The sequence below is a fragment of the Vicugna pacos genome, chromosome 3, assembly GCF_048564905.1.
Source record: "Vicugna pacos chromosome 3, VicPac4, whole genome shotgun sequence".
In the NCBI taxonomy this organism is placed as follows: Eukaryota; Metazoa; Chordata; class Mammalia; order Artiodactyla; family Camelidae; genus Vicugna; species Vicugna pacos.
Window position 1 is genome coordinate 4,667,324 of NC_132989.1, and position 20,177 is coordinate 4,687,500.

The following is a 20,177-nucleotide window of genomic DNA, read 5'->3' on the forward strand; positions in this document are numbered from 1 at the left end:
ACTCCAGCTGTGCCACATGCTTTGCGACTGTGGAAAAGTTACTCCATCTTCTGGGCCTCTGTTTAACCAATAAATTAACTAAAAGATCTAAGGACAAAATCAGCTCTGAAATATTCTAAAAATTCAAAAAGAGAGAAAAGTAAGAGGAAAGATTTAAGAGAAGCACAAAACACCTCTCATTCCAGTGCCGCAGACAAGAGACAGGAGAAGAGCGCTCAGGTGTGACAGTCACCAGGGAAAAGGCACGATGACCCCAGGTCACCTGTGGCCACAACTGTTCCTACCACGGATTTCCATGCAGCTCTCCCAACAGACCAGAATAAACGAGGATTCCATGGGCAGGCCAGAGCGAGAACAGCACTGCCGTGTGCACTGCAGGGACCCCACCCACACACAGCCTGTCCCTCAGCCGAGGACTCAGACACTGCACCTGTCCTGTCCCCGGGGGCTTGCCTTTCCTCTGGTCCCCGTGTACAGTGTGCAGGAAGCAGTGTCCCTGCTCCCTCAAAGGCCAGACTCATGCACCCTGGATCTCAACCTCCTCCCTCTCCGGCAACGTCCACCTGTCCATCCTTCTGCCACCAGGGGAGGGCACGCTTTTTCTGACAATGGCCAGGTAGTAAATATTTTAGGCTTTGTGACCACGTGGGCTCTGTTACACTGCTCCGCTGCTTTGGCAGAGCAGAAGGAGCCAGAGACAATACGGAAATAAAGGGGTGTGGCTGTTCCATTAAAACTTCATTTATAAAGCAGGGGGCAGCCAGCCTTGGCCTGTGGGCCACGGTTTACCAGCCCCTGTCCTGGATCAGCTCATCAGTTTGCACATGTGCTCTAAGACCACCTTAAAAGGGACAAGCCCCTCCCCACATCCCCACAGTCCTCTCTACTTACTGCTCCTCCAAGAGGCTCTAAACTCTCCCCTGTGACTGCCCCACCACCACCACCCAGGAACTGCCCCCTCCAGACAGACTCCTGTCCCCACCGCGCACTGACACTGCTCTGCCCCGGCCCCCAGGGAGCCAGATCCCACGCCCACGTTTACCCTAACCTCCTTTCAGCACAGCTGCCCCACTCCTGAGAGACGTCACATCCTGGCTTCCTGGATACCATGCTCCCCTGGCCTCCCACTCCACAAGGGCCTGTTTTCAGCCTCCTGTGCTGGTGCTTCCTCGTCCACCTGACTGCTAACTGCTAGAATGGCGTTGGTCTTAATGACTACTCTTCTCCCAAGTGAGTCAACACAGTTTCACGGCGTTGGTATCACCTCCAGGCCGATGCCTCCCAAACCTTCCCCTCCAGCCCAGACTCTCTGGGACTTGAGTACTGACAGGGCCTCTCTGCCTGACCATCCAACGGGCACTTCCAACTTAGCAAGCCACTCCGTCTGCTCCTGCAGCTCAGTGAAGGCACTGCCAGGTGACTTCTGGATCCCCCTTCCTCACCCCTCCCAACGAGCCATCATCCAGTCCTGGCAGTTGTACCTCCCGTCTGCCCTCTGCTTCCCCATCCCTGCAGCCACAATACTATGCAAAGGGGTCACTACTCTCCTGGACAGCCTCCCAACTGGCCTGCTTGTTTCATTCTGCCCCCACCACACACTGTCCATCCAGCAGCCAATGTGACAGTTATAAAGCAAAATTAGAAAATGCCACTCTTCTTCCCCTTTGTGCCTCGAGTAAAATCCAAAGTCCCCACCCCAGCCATGCAGGCTTTACCAACTACAGCCTCACCACCCAGCCCCTCCTCTCTCCTCTGTTCCTGCCTCAAGGCTCCCCACCCTGCTGCTCCTGGGACACTAAATGGCCACCTCCATCTTGCTCCCCAGGTCGCTGCTCCAGTGGCATCCTCTCCCCCATAACAGACCCTTCTCCGACCACAGCACTCCCCTTAACTCCACAGAGCCTGTGACTGTGCTTACATGGTGCCAACTCGGCGACACACTGGAGAAGGCAAGCATCACAAGGAGGGTGCCTTGTGCACAATGCCAGCACATCACAGGAACCCAGTAAGTATGTGCTGAGTGAACCGCATATAACATGAAAACATCAACCGTGTCCCCTCTGAACAGTTTTCTTCCTTCTACGTGCTGACCTCGGTCTCTGTTCTAAGCTAAGTTCCTGGAGGCCTTATTCGGTCTCCACGTGCTGTAACCTGGAACCCGCATCTCCCAGTGAAAAGACCCGTAGACTTGTGCTGCCCCTGTGGGTAGAGCTCGGCTAGGGAGAGGAGGTAACGGTAAGGCACCCCAGGAGTGTCTGAGGCTGGTCCACACAGTGACGCTCCCGGGAAAGAAACAAGTGGTCCCAGGGACTGAACTCCTAACACACGGCAGTTAGTATAATGGGTCTCTCTTAGCACTTCCATCAGACCTGTGCCCTGGAGTAGACGCAGTATCAGATAAACACCCTATTTTAAGTCAATTTCCAAAGAAACAGACCAAGCGACATTTTACACACCTTCCAGTAACTCCTGACCACAAGAAGGCTTAGAGTCAGAACAGTGGGAGCAGTGTCTCCAGGCACCAGTGGCCAGTCTTTTCCATTACCTTCACCTCCTGCTCCTCAGAGGCTCCCACTCTCAACCTGGGAGGTTGAAACGTGCTGTTTGGGGGTGTTCCGTTGCAATCACATGGCCTATTCACATGGTACACACTGTCTTTCTAACCTTTCAGAGCAGAGAGCTAGAATTTTGTTATTCCCACTGCATTTCCAACGAAGTGCTGACTTGTAATCCCCTCTCCTACCATTTCCCTTTTCTGGCCCTCTGTGGGGTATGTCCCACCCCAGGTTCTGATTCAGGTCTGGGTGGGACCCAGGAGTGTGCATTGCTCAACAGTTCCCAGGTGACGCCAGGGCTGCTGTCTAGGGGCCTTGGAGGGATACAGATCTGAGTTCCAGTCCCAACTCTGATCATGCTACTTAAGCTGAAGCCTCATGTGCACAGTGGAGGTAACACTGCCAACATCAGAGGGCCACTGTGTGAACGAGGACAAACACCATACAAAATACCTGGCCCAGGGCAAATGCTCAAGAAAGGAGACTTCCTCTCCTACTCGGAGTTACTGGGTCAGTTGTCCCAACAATCCTGGGGAGCGCGTGGACCTGCTGGCCTAAAGCCTCTCCTTCCTTATGAAACTTAGTCTCAACCACACAGTTTCAAGAGCTGAAATCCTGGGGTTCCTCTGAGGCAATGACTACCTGACTTTCCTATCTCCCCTATGAGGCAAACTTTGAGCCATAGTTCCCAAATCTTAGGCAACTGTGAAAACTCTGCTTCCCACACTCTTCCTATTTGCCTTCCATGATCTCAACTTACAACTTAAACCAAATAGTTAAGGAGCACCTACCTGGTCAACAAGCAGCAAGAAGCTGACCATATATTGTTAATCCTCTTTAAAAAGCTAAAAGCAGAAAAAGCTTACATACATAAACTTGCATATATGTAAAACATAGAGACCCTGTGTCTATGTGGGTGCAGAGAGGGAGAGAGAGAGAAAAAAATAAATGACTGGTGAAAAAGAATATGCAAACGAATATATATGTATGTTCCTGTATGACTGAAGCATTGTGCTGTACACCAGAAATTGACACAACATTGTAAACTGATTACACTTCAATTAAATTTTTTAAATTAAAAAATAGAAAAACAAGTAAGTGCCTGGAAGGATAACTATCAAGAAATGAAAAGGTGCTCATCTCTTGATGGGATTAAAGGTGACTCTTTTTCTCTATTGTAGCTTCCCAGAGCATTCTCACTTTCTGCCCCACACTGGCCCAATGAAGAATTCCACAGCCTGACCACATGAGGCACAAGGAGCCAGACTGGGAAGGGAGCATACTGCACAGAGTCACACAACCCCTCACACTGGTCTGCTCGCCACAAACTCTCGACCGCCTGTCCTATCTAGCCCATGTTCTCAGCTTTCACTTTTAGCCCCCTCCTCTACCTGGACTCCAAACTCTCCCAAACTCACTGTCTTCCTAGTCTTCCCCTCCTCTGCCTTTCCCCACTTCTGGTCCTCGCTGTTGTCCTGCTGCATAAGCTTCACACCCCTGGGAAATACCCTTCCCAAGCTCCTCTCCAAAGCTCAGGGCCTCAATTTCCTCAGAATCTCCCTTATGACACCTATAAGGGTAAATAAACAAGATTACATCTTCACTGCTTAATAAAGAGGAGGGAGTTGCCCCTCCCCTTCCCTTTGGGTGTCTCCTTTGGTCAGGAATGGAACAAACTCAGTGTTCAGATTTTACAAGGCACAGTCACCACCTGCTGACTCAGAGATGCAAACACACACCTCCAGAACTGAGGCAGGGGTCGCTCCTGCATTTCTTTTACCCTCAAGGAGACAGGAGACAGGGGTGGGGGGTGGGGGTCATACCTTTTCTTTCTTCTGCTTCCTGTGTGTGAAATGTCTGAAGTTCTGCCCACCTCCGTACTCTCCTGCAGATGCCTTACATGCATGTAATCTGCCCATACAATAACAGACTTATTTTCTTCCTTCCATATTGATGTGGGGAGGTTTGTGTTGGAAGGACATCTATTTCTCAAACATGCTGAAACCCTGGCATGTCACCCCCACCCAAGTCCCCCTCTGATGCCCCATTTCAGGTCTGCTGGTGTGCACAGCCTCATGTCCCCAGCCCTGTCCCCTACACCTGCACTTCAAATCATCCCTAGTCCCCCAGAATGTCCTCCAGGTCCCACCAACCTCTCCTGGCCCCCAGCATCCCCCTTAGCCCCCAGCATCCCCTCCAGGCCCTCAGCATCCCCTTAGACCCCCGGCACCTCCCAGGACCGCTCCTTTGGCCCTTGTGCCTCTTTGTTAGCCCAGCCCACATGCCACCACCTTCTGCGTCCTTGTAGCTCCGGAAAGAGGAGGGGTTCTCACGCAGGCATTAGCGGCGGGAGAAATTGTGCTGAGGGACCAGCGGAGGGGCTTGGGACACAGGCCCAGCTGCAGACTAGGAACACCGCTTACCTGAGTCACTGGGGAGGCGCGAAGACAGCGAGACTCGGGGCCCGCACCGTTCAAAAACCTCTGGAGCGGGGCGGACCCGGCGTGGGGCCCAGGGCACCGCAGCCCCTCAGTGCCTGCGCCAGCTGAGGGCCGCTGCCTGTGTGAGCATGCGCCCGGCGGCCGGCGCCCGGCGCGCCGCGTTTAGGCTCCGGCGGGAACTGCGCCCGCGGAATCTTGGTTCCCCCCGACTGCGCCGGGACGACTGCGCACTACCGGTGCCTGTACTTCGCCTTCTTCGTGATCGCGGGCGCTGGGCGGCGAGCTGCGGATGCCCAGAGCGTCTACGCCGGTAGTAGTTTTAGCAAGCACTTCCTTTTTCACCTCCCAGTTTAAAGAGCAGAGAAGGGGGAATCCGGAAGCCGGATTATGGGCCCCCGCTCTCCGCCGGGCCGTGGCCGCCGCTCCGTCCCTGGCGGCCCCTCCGGTCCGGGGCGGCTCCTCTGGCCGCCCGGCAGCCCCCCACCTTGTCCGCAGCAGCTCCTCCGAGCGCCCCCGACCCTTGCCCCATTCCCAGTAGCCCTCCCGACCCCCCGGCAGGCCCCCACCCTACGCGATCCGCGCCCCACAGACGCGGGGCCTGGCTCGGGATGGACAGGGACACGCGCGTGTTCGCCGAGAGCCACTTCCGAGGGCTTCGGGGGCGCCTACCCGGCAGGGTCTGCCCCAAACTGGACCGCGTGGACTTCATCGAGAAGCCAGACGCCTTCTCCTACGCGGACTTCTTCAAGGGCTACCTGCTCCCCAACTTGCCCTGTGTTTTCTCCAGCGCTTTCACCGAGGACTGGGGCAGTAGGAGGCTCTGGGTGACGCCCGGCGGAAAGCCCAACTTCGATTATCTGCTTCAGAACTACGGTGAGGAGCGCAAGTGCCTGGGCTGGGCAGCGACATCACGGACTAGCAAACACGGGACTAGAGCCGGTGTCCTTTGACACTCGCCCTGCTAAATTCCCTTGGGTCAGACTGTGAGGGCGCTAATGAGGCAAGCCGCGGAAGGCTTGAGGGAGGCAGGGCATGAGTCGGTCCCCAGAAGAATTCATCTGGAGACGTGTGCACCAATGAGTTGGAGGGCGGACAGGGTCAGGGAGGATGGACAGGCTGGAGCACTCTCAGAAAAGTCTGTGCCTGACCCTTGCCTTTCAGGACACCTGGTTGTACCTGTTGCAAACTGTGGGGTCCAAGAATACAACTCCAACCCCAAAGAACACATGCCCCTCAGAGACTACATCAGCTACTGGAAAGAGTACATTCAGGGGAACTACTCCTCTCCACGGGGCTGTCTCTACCTCAAGGACTGGCATCTATGCAGGTAAAGGGCCTGGAGCACTGGCCCCAGCACTGCTTTTCCTGCCCTGAGTGAGTCCTGGCTGCACACAGGGGAGCTCGTCTTTTCCCCAGCTAAGAATTTAATTCGTATAAAACCCGCTCTTTTCAGCATGGTTGGAAGTGTCATTCTGTCCCGTAGCGGCCATTTCACCATGCCTGGACAGGGCTGGCTGCTGTGAGGAGTGTGGGCCTGGCAGAGGCCCAGGTGGGCTGTGCTTGCTACCTTTTTTTTTTGGTCACATTTGCCCATAGCTGTCCTTGTCAGCTTCATCTAAAAAATCTAACTGGCAGCATCTAGCTTTTGCCTGTCCTCTCAGATGCTCCTGGGATCAGCCTGCCCTCTCCCAACCTGCTTCTCCAAGTCAGGCTTGTTCTCATCCACCTTGGCTGCTGCCAGTCTCCAGACAAGCTGCCCCAGCTCAAGTCCCGCACCCTACTGCTAGACTCACTGAAGCCCCAAAGATCTTTTCAGCAGGACTGTGTCCTGCCCGTTTAAAGTCTCCATTGCTAACAAGCAACGAGGCCAACATTTTAACGGGGCCTTCTGAGGTCTGTCCCTGTCGACCACAAACTTCTTCCTCCTGGGGCGCTCGAAGGACGCTGCTTGAGAAACCTCTCCCTTCCTTGGGCAGCCCCACGCCTTCTGCTGGCACTCATACTCTGAGGTGGCCCTCAGAATTTTGTATCCCTTTTCCTTGCCAGGGCCGTGCTTTTCACTAGCCGAGAGGGGATCACGGTCGGACCCCCACCTACTGGCACCACCTGGCACAGAGTGGGTGCTCCAATAATGAATGAGTGAACAGTCGAATTCTTGTTTTGCTCAAGCAGGAACTAAGACTCAAAAAAAGAAAAAACAAACCTTAGATCCTAGTGAGTCCCAAGATGAATCCGAGAGTGCATGAGGGGCACCAGCATCCTGCTCAAAGCTTGCCCTGGGTGCTGTCTGCCACATGGCTGCTTGCTTGGCAGAGAGAGCGGGTCCAACAGACGGTGGGTGAGATGCAGCCAGACTCTGGTCCTAGAGCTCAGGAGCTTGTTCCAGGAACGCAGATGAGCTCAGAGACACAGATGCTCACGTGCGGTGAGTTCGGGCCTCAGATAAGCCGTGAGGGGTTTTCAGGTGCAGGAGTGTCCCAGATGTCACAGGGGGCACGCTTAGCCTGGAAACGCGTTCGTTGTTTATTTGAAAGTCAGTCTTGATGGAGTGCCCTGCATTTCCCTTGGCAGCCCTAAAATAAAAAGAGCAGAGAAAGGTCTGGATCAGGCAGGCAGGGGTGGCCACAGGGGAGGTGATATCTGAGCCTTGTTTTGAAGGATGAGCAGGCACCTGTCAGTGCACAAAGACGTGGCAACAGAGGGCCTGCACGGTGTCTTAGGGAACTGCGGGTGACTTGGTGCTGAGGCTCCCCCGCCACGGCCTCTGACTGCGAGTGACGTGTGACCGTGCTGTTGGCAGAGTTGTACCCTTCCTTGAGCTAACTTAGAATGCTTCTCTGTTTGGGAGCCCACTGGTTGGGTTGTGGGGATGGACCGGGGAGTGAGAGCTTGAGAGACGAGGTACAAAGGACCTTGGTGTACATGCCTGTGAATCCACTTGGCAGAGTCAAGGTCCCTGGTGTGGGTGAAAAAGTAGAGGAGGCCCCCAAAGTCGGGAAACCAGCATGACGCAGACGATGCATTTAGAACCAGAGGCTGAAGGCCTGGAGCGCGTCCGGGAGGGGCCCAGAACGGCTGGGTCACTGCCTGTGCGTGTTGGCTAGGCTGTGTCACAGCACCCCCAAAACCGCGCCATCTGTGTACAGCTCTGGTTCAGTCTTTTGGGCCCGGCTCGGCTGGGGTCACTTAGGACTGTGGTCTCTGGTGGCCAGACTGTGGCTGGATGGCCCGAGGGGCCCCCACTCAGCCTGGCAGTTGGCGCTGGCTCCAGAGGCAGGTCAGCATCATTCACATAACTTCAAACCTCTCAGGGTCTCTCATGGCCTCAGGACCTGGGTGCTGGGAGGTGGGCTGGCAGCGCCTTCGGCTGCAGCCTCACGCCTCTTTCTGAAGGGACTCCTCAGCGGAGGACGTGTTCACCCTGCCCGTGTACTTCTCGTCCGACTGGCTCAACGAGTACTGGGACGTCCTGGGCGTGGATGACTACCGCTTCGTCTACATGGGGCCCGGCGGCACCTGGTAACCGCCTGTCTGCTCCCCCCGCCGTCCTGCACCCTGACCCCCGTCACCCCCCTGTTCCTGCTGCTGTGTCGGTTCTCGGCCAGAGCCTCTCAGATTCCCGTCAGCCAGGTCATGGAGGTGGCTGCCAGGTCTGGCGTTTCTAAGCCCACTTACCCTCTTTGCTCCGTGGCAGGAGCCCAGGCACCTGCTCTGGGGTGGGGGAGGTCTGGCCCTCCCACCTGGCCCACAGGCCGGGTCTGAGAACTGGGGACCACTGAGGCCTCGGAGCATGGCCTGTCTAATTCAGAAGGCGCACAGCCCACATTTGAGCCACGAGACACCAACAGGAGCTCTTGTGCAGGTCGCTGTTCCACGCCGACATTTTCCGCTCCTTCAGCTGGTCTGTCAACATCTGCGGGAGGAAAAAGTGGTTCTTCTTCCCACCGGGGCAAGAAGAATTCCTGCGGGATAGCCGCGGTGGCCTGCCCTACGATGTGACCTCCCCCACACTCCTAGATGGCCACCTACACGCCAGGCTCGGTCACTGTAACCCACCACTGGAGGTCACACAGGAGGCCGGCGAGATGGTGTTTGTACCCAGCGGGTGGCACCACCAAGTCCACAACCTGGTAGGGTGGGCCCTCCCTGCCCCACATGCTGTGGTCCAGAGGGGTCAGGGAGACAGGCCACAGGGCTTCCCCACTCAGCTGTGCCCCGTGGCCTGCCAGGTGGCCCTGCTCATCCTCAGTGCCTTCCTAGATGCCTCCCTGCAGAGAGCAGGGTGGGCCCACCCCTCCTGGTCCCCCAGAGTGGGCAGGCTGTTCCTCTGGGAGAGCCCAGATATGGGACACGGCAGACCACGGGCAAGGCTGGTCCTGCCTGTGGCCACGCTGGCTCCTGGACGCAGCACTGCTGAGGGCCCCCAGCCTCTTTCCCTCCCTCCCGTGTTGCTTTCCTGGGCAGCAATGGGCAAGGGGTCTGCAAGCCATGGGGTTGTCCCAGCCCCTGGGGAGCCCCACTCTGGGTTAACTGTGGATTCAGATGATCACAGCCCCGGCTCCCTCTTCCCTTCTGGCACCCATCGGGAGATGGCAACAGCCCTTTCCAGCTAAGGAAGGCTGAGAGGACCTCAGGACACAGGGAGGGGACAGTGCCCCCTGTGGGCTTGTGGGGACAGCCTGCACCTGCCCTTTCCAGGAGGACACCATCTCCATCAACCACAACTGGGTCAACGGCTGTAACCTGGCCAACATGTGGCACTTCCTGCAGCAGGAGCTCTGGGCGGTGCAGCGGGAGATCATCGAGTGGAGGGACACCATGCCCGACTGGCACCACCACTGCCAGGTGGGACGGCTGGTCTGAGCAGGAGCAGGGCGCACGGGGAGGCTCACCGGGGCTACAGTGGGAGGACGGGTATGGGCCTCACCAGGGCCAAGGCCTCAGCGGGGGGAGGGTGAGGAGGAGCCCCCAGGACAGCCTGCGGTCCCACGGGAGGGTGTGGTCTCCTAGGGCCAGAGCTGCAGTCTTTGGGAGGGTGGGGGGTGGCCACCGGACCTACCTCTATGAGCGAGAGTCTGGGACCGAGGCAGGTCACTGGGCCTTCCAGACTCTAGGACTCAGACGCGCTTGATGGCTGGCTGGCCCCTGGGTGTCTGCCTCCATCCTGAGGGCTAGGCCGTGCCCAGGGCCCTTCATAGCCTAAATTCTGTACAAGGTGGGCAAGAGCTTGCCCAGAGCCTTGCGTGAGTGGCGGCTCACTGGCTGCTCTTTCTGACCCAGGTCATGATGAAGTCGTGCTCCGGCATCAATTTCGAGGACTTTTATCACTTCCTGAAGGTCATCGCTGAAAGGAGGCTGCGCTTCCTGGCTGAGGGCGTGGACCCTGGCCAGGTGGAGGGTAGCAAGGGCTGTGGGCTGGGCCCCCAGCAGGCCGCTTTTGACATCGGCCGCATAGCTGAGGTGCTGGAGTGCGTGGTGGCCCACCCTGACTTCCAGAGAGTGGATACCAGCGCGTTCTCACCACAGCCAGAGGAGCTCCTGCAGCAGCTGGAGGAAGTCGTGGCCGCCACCGTGTCCCTTTAGTGCCCGTCGTGAGAACTGACTGCAACATGTCATGAGGGATGCTGGAGGCACCAGTGTGGAAGGCATTCACCCTGCTCCAGAGTCCCTTCTAGCAATAAAGCTCTGTCCTGTGTGGCCCAGGACATGTCACCTCTCCACTAAAACTTGTCACCTCAGTGTCTCAGGCACAGTGTCTGCTTTTAGGGGTCTAATATGTCCTGTTTGTCGGTATTCCTGGGACCTTGATGCTTGTCCAGAGGGTCCAGAGGGTCCAGGTTCCTTGTGAGGCCCAGCCAGGACTGGGCACTCTGGATCCATTGAGAGGGTGGGTGAGGAAGCGTTGGTCACTTGGACCCACAGCGAGGAGGCTGGGAATGTGCTGGGGATTTCAAAGCGGGGGTGGCATGTGGCTGGGTTTTCTTGGTTCCCCACCCCCAAGCTGATAGGCCTCCCATCCTTAGCACTGCAGGGCAGCTGGCTTGTCTCGCAGGGCCCCCATTACAGGGATGCCCTATTACCGCATCCCTGCCTAAGTCCCACTAGAGCAAGCCCCCCAGGGTGGGGGGAGACACTCGGGCCCAGGGCAGCCCCAGGACCCAAGGCCTGTGTCTCTATCCAACACTAGACAGTATTTACATAGAGCCCGCCCTCCCTCCACTGGCCAGTGCCTCCCTCCTCCCCGACAGGATCCTGAGCCAGAGATGTCTCTTGGCCAGGGCTCTAGGCAGATCTCACGCGCTGTCCAGCGTGCAGGCCCCCCAGGTGTCACAGGTACATCATTCACACATTCACACTGCCATCTGGGCCTTGTTGGCAGCAAGTAAGCAAGACAAAGCACCAGTGAGCTCATCGCCCTCGCGCTCTCTGCAGCACCACCTTCCCCCTCTGGAGACCCAAGCCCGCCCTTGAAGCTGCGTGCGCAGTGAGGGAGAGGGTCTTGGTCCCGTCCCGCAGGCCAGGTGGGACCCGAAAGGCCGGCTGGAACCTGGGCCTCTTCCACACCTCGTACACCTGTTCTGCGCCATCCAGCATCTACTCCTTGCACACCCCTTATTCACCATTTAACAAGGAGTCATTTGTGCACTTACTCTGCCCCATCCAACTTCCAAACCTTGCTTCTCACCCCTGTGCCAAACAAAACTCAATCACTGCAGACTTCTAGCTTTTAAACTCTGCACACTTGTGTGGGCCATCCAGTTTCCACATAGGTCTTGCACACCTATGTGCTACTCAGTCATCACAGTTTCAGGGTTCTCCAGAGAAATGGAACCAATAGAATATGTGTATGTAGAGAGAGAGGGAGAGAGGTGTCGGGGGATGACGAGTGTGAAGTCTGCAGGGCAGGCTGGAGACCCAGGGCAGAGCAGACATTGCAGTCTTGAGGCTGAAGGCTGGACACTCAGGTGGGGTTTCTGGGTTGCAGCCTGAAGGCAGAATCACTTCTTTGGGGAACCTAGGTCCCTTGCTCTTAAGACCTTCAACTTACTGGATGAGGCCCACCCACACTGTGCTGAATTAAATATCAGTCACATATAAAAGATGCCTTCACAGCAACGTCCAGACTGGCATTTAGCCAAACAACCTGGCACCATGGCCTGGCCACACAGGCACATCAGATGGAACATTGCGGTTGCCCCCTGCAGAGTCAGTGGTCCGTCTGCTTCAGCCAGTGCCCACTTCCCACAGGCCCGCTCTGACGTTCAGCGACGTCTGCCTGCACACGCGCTGTGTAGTTCAAAAGCCAGTGTCTGGCATTTCCAGTTGACCTCACACTTTGCACACCTATTTGCCATTCAGAGTCACTGTTTACACACTCCATGTGCAGTTCAACAACAAGTCTAATGCGTGTGCACCCTGATTTCGCTCCAGCACACTCCTGCAGCATTTAACAATTGCTTCTCCCATGCTCGCCATCAGGCTTTCTATTCTCACAACCCACTGTGTGCTATTCAGCAATGTCTTGTTGCACACTCACTGCAAGAGGCACTTTGAACACTCACTGAGGCCAGGTTATCAACCATTCTTCACTATTCTGCTCCTTCTGGCTTCTCCTGCATCCCACTGTGTACCATTTGAGAGTCAATGCTTGCACACTTGCTGCAAAACAACCACTCTTTGCCCGTTTGTGCTGATTTATCAATCTTTCCTTGCACATTAATTCTGCAGAATCCAAATTCCACTAAGCCATCAATAACCCAACATGGATGCTCCTAGAGAATGTCATTCTAAGTGAAGTAAGCCAGAAAGAGAAAGAAAAATACCATATGAGATCGCTCATATGTGGAATCTAAAAAACAAAAACAAACAAACAAACAAAAACAAAGCATAAATACAGGACAGAAATAGACTCATGGACAGAGAATACAGACTTGTGGTTACGGGGGGTAGAGGGTGGGAAGGGATAGACTGGGATTTCAAAATTGTAGAATAGATAAACAAGATTACAATGTATAGCACAGGGAAATATACACAAAATGTTATGATAAAAAAATAAATAAAACTAAAGCAAATAGAAAAAAAAATAATCAACTCCATTACAATCTCTCTGTGTGGTTCAACAATCATTTGCTCCATTTTGCTCTTTTCTGTGTCTGCTTCTTGCACACCCACTTGCATTCAACAACATCCTTGCACAATCACTTGGGGCCTGGCAGAGGTGAGCCTTGCTGTGTGTCTGAGTGACACCTATAGCCATTGAGGAGGAAAGGGTAACTCAGAGTTGCCCCACCATTTGTCTATCTCTTGCTCTTACAGGCTGTGTATTCTGACAGGGTGCAGACTGAAGGCTGTGTAAGGTCCTGGGACCTCCTGCTGTGCCTGGTGTTAACCCTTTAGCTTTCAGTCCTGGGAGAAGCCCCAGGAGGGCGCTTGGGTGAGCTCAGGGCAGTGTGTGTTTCCCACCTGGGTGTCTGATGGGGAGAGACGTGTCTGTGCTGCCCACGTATCGCTGGTCCTGGCAGTACACCCCCTCCCCGTCCATCAGGCTGCATCTTTCCCCTCCCTGCGGGAAGGATTTACATCCCTGTGACGTAACCAAAGGACGTTCACCGGGCCCCACCCAGCCAGAGGGGGGTGGCCAGGGTGTACCCGACGGGGGACAGGCGGCATCTAGGGCATGTCTGGGTTAAAATGATTGCACAGGGCATGGCAGGGATTCGGGAAATCCCTGTACACAGGCAGCAGGGACACTTACAGAATGACACCTGGCTGTAGCCCTAAACTCTGCATCACAGATCTTTCCCCTCGATTTAAAAAAAAAAAACAAACAGGAAAAGGAATTCTGAGGTCAGAGGAGTATTCAAGTTCAGGCTAAGTGCTGACCTTGGGAGAAGGGGGACGATGATGGAAAGCCCTGTCTGCCCTCAGCCTGGTTGCCAGTAACCTTACTCTGGCTTGTTCCTTTCCGCGTTGTGTGTTTTTGTCTTGTATGCATTTCCCCGACTTGGGCTTGTGGAATTGCAGAGTTTGAGCTGCAGTTTTCCCAACTGGTGGTCAAAGGACACCTCAGCAGGAGAAGTAGAAAGCTGCTCTTCCTCTGAAGTGTAGAAAGGCAGCCATTGTCTGGGGGCGGGAAACAGCCCGGGCAAGGGTCACTTTTAAAGATGCTCAAATTTCAGCAGCTGTTGCTGTGCCTGTGCAAGTGCCTTCAACCTCCGAATCCCCTGGGTTCTGAGGGGCTGCCTCAGCTCCTCGTCCAGCTTAATGACACTGAAATAAAAGTTTCTGTGGAAGGTGGACGTGGGCACGTCCTTCAGAGAAGGCTGGCCTTTCTCACTTCTGCACACAATAAACTAATGACCCTGCAAGACACTGAATGAGGACTGAGCGTGTCCATCTCATTTTAAACACAAGAAATGAAAGAACACAAAACCGCATCTCCCAGGCTGTAGCGAAAGTGGGATTTTGATATAACATTCAAGTGCAAGTTTTGCTGTTTACAATAATAGTAAACTTTTTTTTAACCTTGTATCCAAAAAATCGATCACCCTCTCACCTCCTCTGAAATCTCCCCTTCCCACTGGCCCCACCTCCTGTGGTCTCACGAAGTCCTTGATGCCTGGCACTTACGGTGCCACCAGGTAACCTCAGTGGGACCCGGCTGCCCCTCCTCACCTGGTGAAGAGCAAGGTATGTGGGGGGGCCTCGCCTTTACGGGGGGGGCAGTGCAGGGTGGGAGGTAGGTAAGACTCTGACTCGCAGCTGGCCTTGAGCATGGCGTCTCTGAGATCCCATCTAGCCTGAGAAAGGCTGGAGCGGTAGGAGACAGGGCCAGGACCCCTAGGAGGGTCACGGGCAGGTGCTGTTACGACATAAGGGAGCTGCCGCTGTCAGACCCAGTGGCTGAGTGGGTGCCCTAGGCTGCCTGTGGGCCCAGATGGCGACGACCAGCACCTGTGAAGGAATGAAGGAAGTGTACGGGGGCAGCACCTGGCAGCAGGCAGGGCAGTACGACCACTGGCAGTGCTCCTGAGCTAAGGTTAGCTAGTCTTCTGGGTCCCAGAGAGCAGAAGGCATCTAAGGCAGCAAAGTGGTCCACAGGAGTCCGGGGCAGCCTGTCCACTGTCAGGAATCGTGCCCGGCCAGAAGGGAGGGTCAGTGAGCCAAGCCCGGAGGTGGTCTGGGCTGGCAGGTTGGGAGCGAGGTGCCTGGCGAGCCCGGGCCACTCACCACGGAGAGGGGGCTCCTGAGGCTGGCTATTGCTAGGAGTTAGTTAGAAGGTACCCTTTGTGAAAAAGAGCAAAGTAAACCTAAAAAATAAACGTTAGAGAAGAACATAACAGAGATACCAGAGCTGGCTCTACCTCACATGACGCGCTGGCTCTGACCCTGGAACTGGAGCTGGGTCTGGATCTGGACATGATGTGAGGACCGGTGCTGAAGTCGGCTCTGGCTCAGAAGCAGGTGCTGGGGGGCTCCAGCTGCGGCTGGCACTGAAGCAGCTTGAGCTCGAGGTGCAGCTGGATCTGATGGTGGAGCTGCTGCTGTCGCTGGTCACGGACCTGGCGCAGGGCTCCAAGAGGTCTCTAGCTCTGGGATGGCTGTGTCTCTGCTCTCCGAATCGGTTCCGGGTGTAAAGCGTGCAGTAGCTCTAGCTCTGGGGCTGGTGCTGGGGCTGGAGTCGGCGCTTCAGCTGGTTCCAGTTCTGGAACTGACACTGGCCGTAACTCCAGCTCATGCCGGAGCTGGCTCCGGTTCTGAGCTGGGGCAGAAGTTGACGCTGGTGTGCACTCTGGCTCATGACTTAGCGCTAGAGCTGGAGCTGCTATGGCTCAGAACTTAGTGTGGATCCTACGCCTGTAATTACCTTGGGAGATGGTTCTAGATCTGCAGCTGATGCTAGAGCAGTTGCCGCAGCAGACACAGGAGTTGATAATACAGCAGTCCCTGTCCTGGAGCTGGTGCCAGAGCTGGTGGTGGAGCCATCTAGAGCTCAGGGGCGGTGGTGGCCCCGACTCCGGAAGCAGCCCTGGCGGTGTTACCAGTGCTAGCTCTAACTCGGGGGGGCTGGTACGAGAGCGGGTGCTGAAGTTGCTTCTAGTTCTGGATCTGGCCCTGGATCCAGCCCTGCAGGTGGTGCTCCCTCCAGCTCTGGCAAAGATGCTAGAGACGGCACTAGCTCCAGAGGGAGTTCTAGAGCTGGTCCTGGAGCTGGCTGGCCTCAGATGTGACTCTGAAGGGAAATTGTTACCGGAGCTGCCCTTGGCTCTTTTCTGGACCTGGCAATGAGGCCGGCTGTAACACTGGAGGTGGTGTGGAGCTAGCATTTAGTTTTAGGATTTGTACTGGAGCTGGGCCAGCTCTGGAGTTGGCCCTGGAGCTTGCTCTGTGCTGGGAGCTGGTGCTGGCTTGGGATGTGGCTGTAGCTCTGGAGCCAGATGGCCCTTGAGCTGGTTCTAGCTCTGGAGCTGGTGCTGGAGCTGATGTGATGTGAGCACAGAGCTGAGCTAGAGCTGACTGGAACTCTGGGGCAGGTACTGCCCCCAAATCTGGAAGTTGCACTGGAAGCAGAACCAGAAGTGGCTTCGGCTTGGGCACTGGTGCTGGAGTGGGTGCGAGCACTGGCCGTGCAGCTGACCTGCCCTAGAGCGGGCATTGCAACTGCCCCTGGAGCTGTCTAACAACACGGCTACCTATCAGTGCCACTGCAAAAATGTAAAAGACCCCAATTGCTGTTAAGGGAAGCTCAAGGCCAAGGTCCACATCCCAGGAAGGGTTTACAAGCTGAAGTGCACCGGAGGAGTGAGCTGGGACTGCTCTCTGCTCGTCTCTGTGGCCCAGCAGCATCCCTCTTGACAGCAGCCCCTCCCAGCCCTCCTGACCCTCTGGCTTGGACTCTGGGCTCCAGAGCTCCAACTGCGTGGTGCTCCAGATCCAAGTGAGGCGTGTTGAACTGTGCGTAGTCCATCAGCCTCTTGGGAAGAGAAGTATGGGAGCTGACAGAAACCCTCTGGTGACTAGTCCAGACTGGGGCCCAGGATTGATGATAAGGCACTGGGGGAAGGCAGGAGGGCAGCAGAGTTAGAGGAACCCCCAGGCAGAGGTCTCCGAAGCAGCACCCACACAAACCCCTTACCCCAAACAGTCCACGCTGGGAGGTCCAGCCCTTCCATTGAGGAGGGAGAGCCCTCCTCCTGAGGCAGGAAACGGAAACAGATGCCCACTTTCCTTCCCTGCCTCACACACCCCTCCCTAGCCTAGCAAGTTACTCTTGAGGAGAGCCAAGATGGGACCTGGAGGGCTACTGTCTACCTTCAGGATCAGGGCCTGACTCCCAGCTCGCCTCTGCAAAGGCCACCAGCTCAGCTGGAAGGGTCTGCCCTTTCCCAGAGCCCACTTCTGTCCCCTGTTCCATTCAGGGGTTTGGGATCCCCTGGGTCCCAACAGACCCTGCCAGCTTTCAGCACGGACAAGAGGAAGCATGGATGTTGAGAGGAGAATCACCCAAGCACCCCCTTCCAGGCAACGCACGGACTCTGCCCCCACTCCCGCAGCCCCAGCCTTTCAGGCCACCAAACTCGCTGTGCTAGGCCCAGCCACTGCCCCGTGAGCAGCTGTGACATGGGGCCTGAGCGAGCAGTCAGCGAGAACCGCTGCCCAGCAGCACTGGCACCATCACAGACCTCCACTCCTGGCTTTCAGGTCACATGACCCCTCCTTGGGGAAGCCTTCTCTGACCCCTTCACCCCTCTCCCCAGACAGATATGGCCCACCTGAGTGGCACTAGACTTAACAACTTGCTTCTAACAGCAAGTACTGCAAAAGTGATGGATATCACTTCCCAGATGCAGTTATAAGAAGTCTGTGGTTTCCATCTCGTTCACTCGCTCCTGTGTACCCAACCCCCCGTCTCTTAATGTCTCAATTTCTCTGTCTCTCAATCTATCTCTGTCTCTGTTTCTCTTCCCTCCATCCCTCTCTGTCCACACATTTCTTTAATAGAAATGGCAGCCCAGAGCCTAAGGGAATGTAACTGCTGCCTTGGACAGCCAGCCAGTCAACCCAGCAGGTACGCATCCTAGGCGAAGTTCAGGATGCCTGGGATTGACAAATGGTTGGCCTGGCAGCTAGGCTCTCAAGGCCAAGTTCAGAACACAGGATGGACAGCTAGTTGACCAGCAGCTTGTCATGTGAGGCAAAATTTGGGATGCACAAGACCCCTTATATGAAGAGCTAGTCAGCTTGACAGCACAGCACCCAATGTCAAGCCCGGGATACCCAGGATGCCCAGGACAGACAGGTGGCTGGCCCGGCAGCCTGGTGCCTGAGGGAAAGTTCAGGACACATGGGATGGCAGGAATGAACAGCTTTTCCCAACAGCCTTGCACTGAGGCCAAAACTGGGACATGTGGGACAGACAGCTATTTGACCCAGCAGCCTGGTGCCCAAAACCACATTTGGAATGCCCCAGACAGAGAGCTCTTTGATTCAGTAATCTGGGGCCAGAGACCAAGTCTGGGACGCCCTGAGCAGACAACTGGTCGCACTGGCAGCCCAGTGCTGAAATAAATCTGAGTCAACTAGTTAGAACTGCTGGTCCAACAATTGCTTCTGGGACAGAAGCCTGATGCCCAAGGCAAACCTGGGTGCCTAGGATGGACAGCTAGTCAACCTGGCTGCCCAGTGCTTGAGGACACTTTGGAGATGCAAGGGATACTCAAGACAGATTGGTGGTTGACCCAGCAGCCTGACACTCAAGGCCAACACCAGGACATTCAGAATGCCCAGGATGCACAGTTAGTTAACCCAGCCATTGAGGGCCTGATGCACAAAACACCCAGGATTGACAGCTGTCACCAGGCAGTACAGGCCCTGAGGCCAAGTCCGAGATCCCTGAGACAAACAGCTGGTCAACCCAGCAGCCTGTCACCTGAGGCCAAGTGTGGAATGTCCAGGGTGCCCAAGATAAAAACCTGATCATCCAGGAGCTTGGAACTAAGGCTGACACTGGGAATGCCTGAGACAGACGACTGCTTGACCTGACAGCCCATCACCAAGGGCTATGTCCAGGACAGCTGGGATGAACAGTTGGTCTCTCAGCAACCCAGTGCCTGAGGCCAATCTGGGATGCCCTGGATGGACAGCTAGCTAATGAACCCAGTAGCCCAGCACCCGAGGCCAAGTTTGTGATTCCTGGGATGGACATCTTATGAACCTTGCAGCCTGGTGCCAAAGACCAACTTTTGATGCATGGGATACCTGGGATGAACAGCTGGTCTGTGCAGCAGTCTGGCCGTCAAAACAAACCTGGGATGCCCCCCCACAAATGACTGGACAGCCCAGTGATCAATGATATGTTCAGGATGTTTGGGATGCCTGGGACAGACAGCTGGTCAATCTGGTAGCCCAGTGCTGAGGCCAAGACTAGAACATTCTGATGAACAGCTGGTTGACCCAGTAGACTCCAGCACCCAAGGCCAAGTCCAGAATGCCCAAGAAACCCCAAACAAACAACTGACTGACTTGGCAGCCCAGTGCCTGAGGCCAAATCTTGGATGCTCAGGAGCCCAAATCAGACTGCTGGTCACCAGGAAACCTATAACCCAAGGCCAAGTCCTGGGTGCTTGGGATGCCCAGGATGGATAATTAGTCAACCCAGCAGCATAGTACTCAAGGCCAAGTCCGGGAAAACGTACAAACAACGATTGACCGAGCAGCGTGCAACCCTAGGATGAGACTGCGATCCTCTGGGTGGACAGCTGGTTGACATAATTGTCTGAAGTCCAAGGACAAGTCTGGGACGCCCAGGAAGCTCAGGATGAACAGCCAGTCTATTTGGCAGCCTGGGAACTGTGGCCAAGTCAGGGTTACACAGAATAAACAGCTGGTAGGCCCTGTGGCCTGCACCTGAGGTAAAGTTCAGAAGGCCCAGGATGGACAACTGGTTGACTTGGTAGTTCAGAGCTCCAGACCAAGTGTGGCACACCTGAAATAAAATACTGGTTGACATGACAGCCTGAATCCAGAGGCCAAGTTTGAGATGCCCATGACAGACAGCTAGACAGCCCAGTATCCTAGTGCCCAAGGCCAATTCCTGGATGCCCAAATGGACACGTATTCACCCTGGCAACCCAACACCCGAGGTCAAGTTTACAATGCCTGAGATGAGCAGTTGGTTGAA

The 20,177-nt window shown here is 55.6% G+C and overlaps 2 protein-coding genes across 2 annotated transcripts in view; one reads left to right on the forward strand and one right to left on the reverse strand.

Annotated features, from left to right (window-relative positions):
- Nucleotides 1-5,128, reverse strand: part of LOC140690855 (synaptosomal-associated protein 47-like) — a 38,569-nt gene extending 33,441 nt beyond the window's left edge. The window contains exon 1 of the mRNA XM_072952955.1: nt 4,979-5,128. The gene's annotated coding sequence lies outside the window, so the exon portion shown is untranslated. The remainder of the gene's footprint in view (nt 1-4,978) is intronic.
- A 188-nt stretch (nt 5,129-5,316) lies between these two features.
- LOC140690851 (2-oxoglutarate and iron-dependent oxygenase JMJD4-like) lies at nt 5,317-10,737 on the forward strand. The gene is made up of 6 exons (XM_072952934.1): nt 5,317-5,869; nt 6,158-6,323; nt 8,390-8,515; nt 8,859-9,126; nt 9,695-9,841; nt 10,277-10,737. Exons 1-6 carry the CDS (start codon nt 5,605-5,607, stop codon nt 10,577-10,579), a joined length of 1,275 nt encoding a protein of 424 aa, XP_072809035.1. The 5' UTR covers nt 5,317-5,604; the 3' UTR covers nt 10,580-10,737.
- The last annotated feature ends 9,440 nt before the right edge of the window (nt 10,738-20,177 follow it).